Source organism: Papilio polytes, unplaced genomic scaffold, assembly GCF_000836215.1.
Source record: "Papilio polytes unplaced genomic scaffold, Ppol_1.0 DF823691.1, whole genome shotgun sequence".
NCBI classification, from domain to species: domain Eukaryota; kingdom Metazoa; phylum Arthropoda; class Insecta; order Lepidoptera; family Papilionidae; genus Papilio; species Papilio polytes.
The window spans coordinates 4,260,316-4,273,232 of NW_013525513.1; the positions used below are offsets into that span (position 1 = coordinate 4,260,316).

At 30.8% G+C, this 12,917-nt stretch overlaps 1 protein-coding gene across 1 annotated transcript in view; it reads left to right on the forward strand.

Moving 5' to 3' along the window:
- Position 1: 1 nt before the first annotated feature.
- The window catches only part of LOC106104070 (homeobox protein abdominal-A homolog), a gene marked incomplete at its 5' end in the record, with an annotated part of 35,814 nt that continues 22,898 nt past the window's right edge, over positions 2-12,917 (forward strand). The window contains 2 exons of the mRNA XM_013284008.1: positions 2-53; positions 6,389-6,421. Coding sequence (XP_013139462.1) covers positions 2-53; positions 6,389-6,421 — 85 coding nt within the window. The remainder of the gene's footprint in view (positions 54-6,388; positions 6,422-12,917) is intronic.

Sequence of the window (12,917 nt, forward strand, 5' to 3'; positions counted from 1 at the left end):
CTCTGCACAGCCGCTGCCCGACATCCCGCGCTACCCGTGGATGTCTATCACTGGTATGTTCTCTTCACTGCATGTCCTCATGAATTCTGTACAAAGTAATAGTTTTGATTTTATTTTTGAGCTTGGTTTCGTTTGTCAAACGCGTTGAAATCATTTACATCAAAAACATTATTTTAATAGTTGTAGTTAATGTTAGTACCTATGTGAGTTTAATTTGTTTTCGCGCCTTACTTTGTCAATACATTGCTAAACGCGCTTTTAATAATGTATTTCCAAGTTCCTGGTTATTTATTTTAGAATATATTATATAATGTGTTTAGCGGCATCCGAAAGGCGGTAAATCCTGCAACTCAGTATATACTCATTAATTACAGAATTAAGTACTCAGATACATTTTTTACAGAATACCTCAAAACGTATATCGCCTAAGATAAACAATAATAACCGATTAAAAGCAATAAGAATATTTTATTAATTGGCTATTGATATTGATTGTTCATTAAATTATATTAATCGTAGATAAGAATGAAAACCAATATAAATGCAATAAAATAGTTAATTAACTACTATTTTATAGGTATATTCGTGTTAAAAGGACTCCATATTTTATAAGAAAATTATGTTGACGCGTTACCGATTCCTTAATTACGTGTTTAATTACACACATTCACAATTTAAAATGTAGATAAGAAGTTAATTGTAAAGTTTCACGTTCCGCATCGTATTCACAGTCGTTAACAACGCAGAGATATTTTCCCGCCGACGGCGACGGCGGAATGTTTTATACCCTAACGAATTATTTCGACATTTATTTCAATTAACAGAAACAAAACGATTTAAATACAAAGAATCTTACTGTTTGGATTTCAATCTTGGAATATAAATAAACTTTTGCATAAAGTAATGATCATAAAAGTTATAAATGGAAATAAATCTTTATGCACTTTATTTTTTCTTATTTTTCTACAATGAGGCAATTAAATTCGTTGTTCGAATGATTTATTTCAAGACCAAAATTATTGTTATATAAATAAATGAAATAAATAAAATAAAACACTATTTATTGAACAATAAATTACAAAAAAAAAAACAGAAGTTTCAAAACATGTTAATAAAAAAGAATTCTTGGCCAAAAGAAGAAGGCTCAGCTGATGCGGTCTCCAGCTTGTCACTGAAGGCCGCACTGGTTTTCAGCCTCCCCTTAACTAATAGTACATGGTTCAGTTTATGATACATATAGGTATTTTTTGCGCCCTTTTAAAATTATTAATCAATATTGAAAATGAATTAACTTTACAAGAAATTATTAATTGAGTAGATAGTTTTCAATTTAATTTTATCATATTCAAATTATATTATATTTTTATTTTATATTTTTTACATTTGCAGCTACACATCAAAAGCGAATAGGTTTCTTCAAGTTAGGGTAACATTAGGGTCATTTTTAGAATTGTACACCTACATAGGAAAGTGACAAAACTATTACCTAAGTGATTTAAAAAAAGAAGCATCATACAATATAATTACTTATTTAAATTACATCTATTTCTTTATTAAATAATATCAAAATGTTATGATAGAGTTCTCAATTTAGTAAAACTTTTCTATTCATATCATCACGCAAATTATTTCATTCATTAAAAGCAAATAGTGTTTTATTAATTATTCTAGTATCCTATATTGACAATAACTAATTTACTATATCAACTAAATAATCACCGGATTAACTTTAAAACTAAACCATCTCAAATATAACAGTTGCGATAATAATTTAGGTCCAAATATCATATTTCTTTTACAATTATACAAACAAAGATAAGAAATGAACTCTACCATTCTCTATCTCGTAACCGTATTATCGTTTGACCTTAAATAGTAACAAACAAAACTAACCTAGGACATCGAACACGTTTAGTAGACTACGTAGATTGCATTCCGCATGTCGCACACATGTGGGGTCCACTTTGTACACAAAAACAGCCGCCCATTAATGTATTTAACAACCTGTACGCTTTGAATACAATGGCACAATTAGTTTTATTCGCGGTTTTATTATCTTTTATCGCATTACTACATCGTGATGTCGCGTAATAATTTTAGATAGGTGTCGCTAGTAGTCAACTTAAATTACTGTACACTGTGGCGATGGTGACGCTCGGCTCGGTCGGCGCGGAATTACAAAAAAGATCCTTCATATATTAATTATTACAGACTAAATAAATGGAATAAACCCATTCACGTCAACTACTCTTCAGTGAAAGTTACGTCAAAAACGGTCCAACACTTTGGGACATTATATAGAACAAAAGCGGCTTGCGGATATACATACAGAGTCTATTTTTTAAATCCGATTTTCGTTATGAGCTACGCATATACATTATGTACGCGAAATGGAAATATGACTTTTTTCGATATTACATACAGACAGGTAAATGAGGAAAGATTTAGTTAAATGATTTAAAAATATAAAGTGTAATTGTATTCGTTTAAATTGTCCCAAGCTTATGTTACAGTTAGAAGGATTTTTTTATTTGTCAGATATTATATATCATTTCTATTAGAGTTCATTGAATGTTGCAATGGTATCAGAATTCTGTAGACATCCAACATGCGCGAGGGCAAGGCGTCAATGGCAATGTTCCAACACTTATGACTTGTTATATTCCTTCTAGTGTATTGTCGATGTGATTATAATATAGAATAACATCCTTGTTTCTTAAACCTTACTAATATTTTAAATGCGAAAGTTTAGATGTATGTTTGTTAGAGTATGTAGCCTAAACGGCTGAACGGGTCACGATGAAATTTGGCATAGACGTAGAGGATAGTCTGGAAGAACACATACTCACTTTTGTTTTTTTAATTCCACGCGTACGAAGTCGCGGGCGAAAGCTAGTACTTATATATTTTTCTATTAGTACAATTTACATGAAGGTATAGTTTTAAAACATATCGGCCAATAAAAAAAATACATGGTCGACATATGTAGTAAGTAGTAGGTATGTAGGTATAAAATGGGTTTATTTTTATATGAGAGTTTTTTATTAATTTGATCTATTACTACAAGTAAATAAAAATAGTTAATCTCCCAATATTTTAATTTAAAATAATACAAAATGAGTTGAACTTGATAGAAGATGTCTATTTATTAATAATAAGCTTTTTAATAGATTTAACATCAAACTTTATTTTTGTTTTTAAGTTAATGACTTTTTATTTACTGAAGATTCACAGAGAAAACTTATAACCTACCTATAGATATTTTTAATACCACTTAATAATTGATTACTTTAATACGGTTAATGCTTGTTTCCAACTTTATTTTGTATTACATTTACGTTTCAATTTAATAAAATTAAATCATTTAATTCTGTGACATGTTTGTTGAAATTATTAACTTTAGAATTTAAATTGTTTTAGACTACATAAAATTACATAAATGTTTTGGAACGTAACCCTTAAAGTAGCTGCTAGATGAGTTATTCGTGAAAAGAACTATTTCCTCATGTAGCAACGTGTGAATCATAAAGATTTTTCCGCATCAGAGATCGACCTTCCTGGCACATGTCCGTCGTCAATAACGCAACACGTAAAGAACCTCATAATCAAAGCCGATGTGCCATCGTAACTGGCTCGTAGCTCACTCGAATTATTTCAAATAGCCTATAACCGACTTGTTTTTGTTTCATAAACGACTATTTATGTGATTTGTTGCTAATGTTAGATTATAAAAATGACCGAAGCATCGAGGCGATGTATCCGTCTCGCTTTGATTCGGGACGAAAATACTGCGGCAGGTGCTTGCGACACCACGTGCTCGAAAATAAGATGGCGGCCACGTTACTGACTAGTGGTGTTGCCAGTCGAATGCGTCATTTCCAGCTGCCTTTATTATCGTATTTCAATCAAATTTATTAACCGACTTTAATTTGAACTTGAATTAATAATTATAATAACAAATTGTAATTTTATAAGCGCGTTTATGAACTTGTAATTTGTTAAAAATTTAAAAACGTGTTATAAAATAACTCATGCCCCTATTTCTTAAACGAAACATGATACAGAATTATTTTTCAATAAAAACATTTTATTTCTAACTTAACAAGCAATAATTAAGTAATTAATATTATATTAGCAAAGTTATCGGTTTATATTAAGTGAGAAGTAATTCTAATCAATAATAGAAACATATAGAAGCAGTAAAACAAGTTTTTTGTGAACTACTTTGGGTATCAATCAAAGTATAAAATCAACAATGGCCGGAGATAATGCGAACCCTATCGGTGGCAAGGCAGCCAGTCACGTGTGGGACCGCGCGCGGGGCGCATGCGCCGACCCAACATGGCCGCCGGCAACCAATCGCGCTGCACCCAAACCCAGCCTGTATTGCCCTGCATGCTATTGATTGCTATTAATTACTCTTGCAACACTGTATCCACTATAGTGTGTTTAATCTAGGATTTGAAGTATACTTGTACACAAGTACAGTTGATTACAAAATAGCGTATTCACTACTCACTACTTTATCACTATTCGCCTAAGAACAAATATCATTTCCATATTACAATATACTAAGTATTAATAATAATTATTTATAAGGCAATAAGGCAATAATATTGAGAATAATAAAGGTCTTTATTTTTTTGTGCAGTTTGGTTTTTTATATTTTTCCAATTGAAATATAGCAATATCGTTGAAGTTGTTAAATATTCGAAACTCCTCTACTATTGCAATTAATTATGGATGTCAAAAGTCAATTAACATTCTTAATTATTTAAAAAAGAAACGGAATCTGCGGGAAATTATGTCGGTTGATAGAGTTATTTTATCAAACTACCCACCTGTTATCTATGTTATTTATTGAAATTTCAAATTAAGAAGCATAATACATAAATAAAAACATGAATTGCGGGAACAACATTATTAAACTTCTATCTCGATTAGTGAAATATGACGCCTGGTTAGAGGTAGTAAACCTTTTTAGAGTTGCAACATTTAAAAATTTACGCTCAAAAATATCGGTTTAAAAGACTGTTATTATCATTACGAGTGAATTATTTATGCTGGATATCGATGCATCGCTTACGACCTAATCGACTTGTGTGCACTTAAAGGTAATTAACGATTGTATTCGTTTACATTTTACGTTTCCGATTGATAGCGGGACAACTCTAAATTAAGTGCTGAGGAACCTGGCTTAATTAAAGCCTGCATAATTGTCCCACATTACTTGGATAAAGGGTTGATTCGATAACATGTAATTAAACATTATTTTCAAAGTTGCAACATTGACACGTAGTATTGTACCTTTAGCATAGACATGCTTTTACAAAAAGTACCAACAATTCTGCAGCAAAAAAATTTAAGGAAAATCTTAATTAAAAAAGTGTAGAGACACTTTTTCCTACAAAACAATCTATATAATTCACCATACTATTGTATAATAAGATTTATTTGTACTTTTGTATGTAATGCATAAACTCAAAAACTCAAATAGAGAACGATTTAAAAAAAAATCCTTTAATAACAACATTACTATTGACTAACTTAGGCTTTATTTTGGTACAAGAGTTTATTTTAAATCCGTGCTGAAAATTCTGAGTCCACTAACTATATTACTTTAGTATTTATCGCCTTTCGAATGCACTTTTTAAGTTATCGCACAAATTGTACAAAGTATTCATCAATTTCTCGTATGTAAAAATAACCTTTTCTTACGGTATTTTATATTCGATTCGGTTATTCATATAGCCGCCACCCACGTTATAACTGCTTTGATATAAAATTAATGTTAATGTTTTAATAAATCTGTATAAGACAGACAATTTTAATGATAATTGCTTTATTCCATTATGTTATAGACAGCAAATTTAATATTTAATCTTACTAATATTATAAATGCGAAAGTTTAGATGTATGGATGTTTGTTAGAGTTTGTAACCTAAACGGCTGAACGGATCTCGATGAAATTTGGCTTAGATGTAATACCTAGTCTGGAAGAACACATAGGCTACTTACTATTGTTTTTTTGTTATTTCTCGCGGACTGAGTTGCGGGCGAAAGCTAGCCAATCTATAATTTTTGCTCTGAAACCGTGAGTGACTGAAAATTTTAAAAGTTAATATTTACTGGGACCAAAACTTTTGTTGTGTTAATTGTTTTATTAAAAAAATAACGAAAAGAAAAACAATGTTATGTCCCAAAATCAATACATAAAATGCTAGCTATAATAATAATCTATCGTTCAATTTTTCAGGTTTTGGTGTTTAATGAAAAAAAAAATATGTCGTAGTTTGTTTTTTTTTCTAGTTTTTTCTAATGTTGTGCATGCGACTCTACCGAAACAATGAACATTCAATACAATTGATAATAGATTTTCCATTTCCAGATTGGATGAGCCCCTTCGACCGCGTGGTCTGCGGTGAGTTCAATGGTATTTATCGTTTCAATTTTATTTTCTTTTAGTTTTAAGTCTTATTTATATAGAAATAAAGGTCACCAGTCTCTACACATGCTCTTCGATCGTTCTAACAGTTCGAGATTCTTGATAGAGAATTTTTACATTACAAAGGGACCACCCAGGTGTGTAAGGTATACATAAATAATGATACGTTATCTTTAACTCTTCTCTTATAGTATTCGGAATATAAATCTAGTTCACCAGAAAGCTAAGTTTCTGTTACAGAATACAATATATCGGTGTTCTCGCCGCTCGTTTGCCTCTTTTGTTATAAAAAAAATTGCAAAAGTAAACTAATTAGTTTTTGTCATTTAAATTTGTTATATAATTTTTAATTATAATTGTTTATGTGATAATAAGCTACTAAATAACGTGTCCTAATAAGATAATTGGCTCTTAAATTCATTATGATATGAATTTATGTAAAATGATGATATTCAATTATACACATTATTTTGTTTTCATATAATTATTTTATAAAAGAATGGTGTTAAAATAATCGTTTATATTTGCATGAGAGAATTTAAAAACCCATGTAAATTACCCTCTCAAGTCTACATTCTATAGGAATACACATCTCATAAATATTCCACATACAACCTCCTTTATTGTAGCATTCTTGGAAACTACATGACGTTCGAAATTCAAATTTCGAATATAATGGTATAAGGTACAACTTGGTAACGTGAATGAACTATTAAAATCACTTCTATTTATAAAGACATTTGAAGTTCATGTGTAAAGACTGACAGAGCTTTCATCCACGCCTTCTGTAATGTTTTGTTGCAATTATTCATTTGACATTGCTTAGTTGAATCATTGCAATTTACATCACAAACATCATTCCGGAACTTAAAATACGCTGTTAATTAAAAAGGTTATTTAATTCTGAGAAGGTGTTTATATGTTTTTATTTGTTATTCTTAATGTGTTTAAAGTTTACAGTATAACGTACGGTACAAATTGATAATTATAACTTACTTTTGCGTTCCGTATATGTATGTATACAAGTATACTAAGAGTGTAATTTAATCCTATAATTTTTTAATTTGTTAGAAAATAAGACACATATTGATTTAAATATGTTCTACTGAATAAGTTGTTTGTATAATTTTAAGTTATTAGAGCCACATGGATTTGCGATCTATTTTTTACGACAAAAAAATATGAAAAAAAAAACATTTAGTTACATAAAGCTTTAGTTTACATTTGCTATGATAATTTAATTATACTGCCTACCTTGGATTAGAATAAGGTAAGTATAAATAGGCAGAAATCAAAGAACTACTAATAAGAACATAAAGTAACCTATAATATAAATATGATTAAAAGTAATATTTAAATGTTACATTTTAATATAAACTTTAATTTATATAAACGCGAAACACAGGATAAAAAAAAATATCCACCGTAGCTGGAATTGCACATTCTCGCGCTAAAAACTTAAATGTCGGTTTTAACTACCTTTTTTACCTTTTGCAACAAAGAGCTTCCTACAATGCCGGCGAACAGTTACCTATTCCTGGCGAAAAAACACAAAAAGCAAATAAAGGGTTTATAAAGGTAACTATTGTATGAAAACTTTCTCCATAGACAATAGGCAAGGAGTAGAACTGAACAATTAAAAAGAAATCGTATAGAAAGCGCTACAGTAGTCTTTGATTATAGTTTCTACTTTTTTATGCGATGAAGGTGTCCAGTGTTGTGACAAGGTCCAGTTAAAGAATTAAATTTGCTATCCACTTATGAACCAATATGCAGCAGAACATGAAATTAAAAACTTAGTACCTCTGTATGTTGCTATGACAACTTTTCGACTTAATTCTTTGTAAGCCTTAAATAAAATTTCATAGTAGATCGTAAAAACGTTGGGGAATCCCCAGATTTTTGTATTGCATACACGAAGACTTGATGAATATTAAGTTTTACTTCCTTAAAAAACAAAGAACATTAGTCAAAAAGAGCCACGTCGTCAATAAATGCATATCTGTCAACAGAAACGTGCATTTCGTGTACAAAACGTATGCTAAAGGATATATATTTTTAACAGAACATAATTACTTTAAGTCCAATCATTAAAAAGAGTTATTAAATAATTAACGTAATACAATTGTTAAATTACTTAACAACTATTCTCGTTGACTAAGCCGTTGTTTTCAAAATACAACCCTTTATTTCGTTATGGCTTTGCTTTCTACTTTCACAGGATTTGGAGAAATAAGGACAACAAACAGTTCACGGCAATAGGGTTGTGCAAATTCTCTTATTGTTAAAACTGCCTTCCTTTGTGCTAACAAGATGTTTACAAATAAGGTATAAGTCAAAGGGTTTTAAATCACGGTGTCGAAAGCTGTTAAAACAAACTAAGAACGGGCCCATTGTTTTGTTGGCACGCTCGCAAATTGCTTTATTACTCAACACCGTGCGGTCGTTTTACAAAACTCGATATCGCCAAATTCCCAGTCAAAACATCGCATTGCTATCACATGCCCCAATGGAGATTGGCTCGTTGGCGCCAGCTCGTTGGCCGGACGTTTTTACTTGCACTAGCCCGCTAAAACTCGCGTCGGATTCCCACAGTATTTTAGATAAATTCGCGATATAAAACAGTCGCATACGTAAATTTATAGCGGCCATACGCTCAACGGTATAGTGCCGCATTAATACACCTTTATCATCAATATATTTTAGTAATCGACCAAACAGAACAGATTATGCTTTTAGAGCTTATAAAAATCATTTTATAGCTCCATAACAATTATGAGATAATCGCTGTCAATCGTAACTTTACCGTTACAAGGCGTTTGAGACTAGTGGAAAAAAAACTCCGCCCGCGAACAATAACAGCTGAGAATTGACCATAAAGTGGCGACCTTGTGGCAATAAAAATTTAACGAGGCAAGCCCGTGGCGGAGTGTAGTATAAACAGTGTGCCAGATTTGTGAACGTGACTGTCATAGAGAAGCCGGCCCACATCTGTACGTGTTGGCGCCAAATTTAACTTTATATTAACTTTTATTTGTAATAGAAAGTTATAGTCCCATCATTAAAATTTAACACTTAAAAATGGTAATAGTATTTTATATGCAAATATAGTAATATTTTTAAAGTAAAATAGAGCGTTTAAAGAATTTTTACTGCGGAATAAAATTTAAACGGTACTGTAGCTTATCAATCAGTTTGTCCCACTTTAGCATTACGTAGTAAGTGATTTTGATAATGAACTTAGAGTGACCGTAAAAAGCCATATGCTTCCGTTGCTATACCGAGTCAATGTCAATAGTTATAGTGATATAGCATGTGTGAGGCAACACGCCGCACGCCGCACGTCTGCCATCAGGCAGTATGTACGAGAATGGTTATGGCGCCGAAGACGACATACTTTTTGTCGTTCAAGGCCACAATTGTTGCTATTTAACGTATTACGTAACATTCTATATTTAGTATCGAGTCGTGTCGAAAATGCAATAGGTTCATTGGCCTGCGCGTGAGTGGATTGCGGAGATGCAAGTGCTGTGAATAGACAATAATTGTGGCAAGTGACGCATAAGACTAAATAATACATTTGTGTTTAGTTTTATATATGTATTACTTTATTTCATTACAACAACTTTTGCGCATTAATAGACATATTTTTGTTTATCGTTTTCATTTTCAATCAAATGCAATTAGCTTTGCAAGGCGCCATATAGACGTCATGCTTAAGTTGTTGGTATTTCATTTCAAAGTTAACGGATTCGTCTCGTTTCGGATAATTACAAATCGCTATATCTAGACACGAGAGATAATTCGTTACAGTAATTTATTTATTCCGCTCGTTTCGCTGCTTCCTGTGAATTCCTAGAGAAGGCCTAGAAACAGTTTATATAGCGGGCAATGAAAAAAGTAGTTGAAGTGATTTAAACACATGAAACGGCAAAAGTTTAGTGTAAAATGTATATAGTAGTTCTATGAAAAATACTTGCCCGCTTCCTCTTGTGACCGTAGTAACATTTCGGCGCTTTTTAAGTCGGTATCGCGTAAAACTAAAATGACGTAAAACATTTTATCACTTCTCACTATGAAATTTTATTGGATCGCTTGTAAGAGAAGTCGTGGAGTGAAACATGATTCATGAAGTGATCTCATCACTAGCATTTTGTTCACAATACGTGTATATGTTATTTGCAATGCAATTTAGAACTTCAGCTCTTGTAATATCCGTAACGTATGCATTTGGCACGTAAACGAATTAAAACCGTTCGATATATTGTACATCTTTGTTATGTAACAATTGTTCAATTAAATCGCAGTTATTAGACGAATTTTTTATTTCTTTTAATCGTCCCTTAAGTTTAATTGTTATTAAATTCATAATCATTCCTTAAATAAAAGAATTATCACTAAATTTTAGTTAGTCAAAATTTTATCTTCAAACTAACTTCAAGTATCAGTTTAAGTAATAAATTACTATGATATCTACAAATACGTAAATCGCATCATATTTAATATCGTTTTTTATTTTTATTTTCAATTAATAGATTCAGTAACCTCATAAATTTAGCAAAAATGAAAAATACGAACATGGTCATAGTAAGGTTAAAGCTAAAAAAAGAACAAAGAAACTTCACTGACCTAAGAAGAAACAGGTGCCGTTTTACAATTTTAATTAGTATCCTGATGACATAAAACCTACATGTTTACGACACTACGACGAAGACGAAATATCATTTTATGGTAAACAGCACAGGTAATATATGCATTTTAACTGCAATTACATTCTAGAAATACAATAGATAACATCTAAAGTAGATGAAACGAATCAATTTAACCGTCTACTTCATTTAGTAAATACTTACTATTGTTTACCATTTCAAGTTATTTCAATTAACTATGAAAATATAAGTCTGTTGTTCCAAGTCGTCACGTCTTAGTTAAACCGGAAACATTTAATTTAATAACTCCAAACATAAAACGTGCGTAGTTCCTATATTCGTATCATATTTCCGGTTGAGGGTAGGACTTGCTGCAATATAAACTGCAAAAATAAAGTTTTTAAAACATTATAAATTTAACTATGAACTTTAAATGATACAAATTTTTTATATTATTGTCTAACTTTGTTTTTTCATTGATCTTTAAATACGATTGTAAAATGACACAACATTTACGAATGACAAACTGATTTACTTTTTAAAGCGAAAATATGCAAAATTTTAGTTTTATTGTATTTTTTATATAAAAGACTTCCTTTTACAGCAATATTGAAATTCAAAACATTTTACACAGTATAAAATAACTGTTAATATATTTGTATGCAAACACATAAATAGTTTTTTTTACTATAGAATTTAATTTGAATATTCTTATCGTCAAATAAGCTCGAAAATATCTCAATTAAGAGCAAGAGAAACGTAATAAATTATGTTAAAAGTTACCGCAAATTATTTTGATTATCTGTGTGCATAAGGTAGCCTGACGGTTCTACTTAACTTGGAATGCAGCGACTGTCGCCTTGTCCTATGAATACATCAATATTTTAATGAGCCTGCACCTAGATTTACATACTGCTTTGTATAGCCAATCATTTGTACCAACATAATTTCCTTCAAACGACGATATACAGTAAATTGTTTAAACGTTTGACTTGAATGGTCAATGCGCTTGGAATTTACATGGCGGGATTAGCTCTCATACGAGACTCAACAATAAAATGACACATAGATTTCTTGGTAAAATAATCGATTCATAAATTGAAAGTGATTTATACGAATGCAGGCGATATTTGCATGATATTGTTACGCACATCTCGCACTGCCGAGAATAAATTGAATGATGTGTTGAAAGAAAAATCAATTGTTTTTACATACGTGTCTAAAATTAAGTTTATCAAAAGTTGATTAGATTTATTTATGCTATGGAGACAGAGCGTAACCTGAAACTAAACTATCGCACAACTGTTTACTCTTTGATTTTCTACAACCTTATACGGAGGTGCTCACACTACTCGATGTTTAGTTGCGCAACTAAACAGTTGAATTGGCTGCGAAACAATCGACAATCGTACAACTGTTTAGTCAAAGGTTTGTGCACGCTCTGGAGATACAGCATTTTAAATGTTAAATTGAAATAGAGCGTCTAAATCTGACCTGATAGGATATAAAAATATAACGAAATATGTATATATTTGTAACATTAAGAAGCTCAAATATGTTTAGCACGAAGATGAATTTGGCTTTGTTCCAAGAAAACCTAATGAATCATTCAAGTTTCTACCAAAATTGGTCATTGCAACTTTTAGTATTTGGAAGAAAAGATTTCCAATGAAATATTTCAAATTACTTATTATAAATTACTGAATGTTTAGCAAATAAAGGTTAAAATATTAGAATTATACAATAAAATGTGCTGTCGTACTTGTGTTACATGTTATCCATAATTAATTACATAATAATGCTTTAATTTTTGCAATAAATTG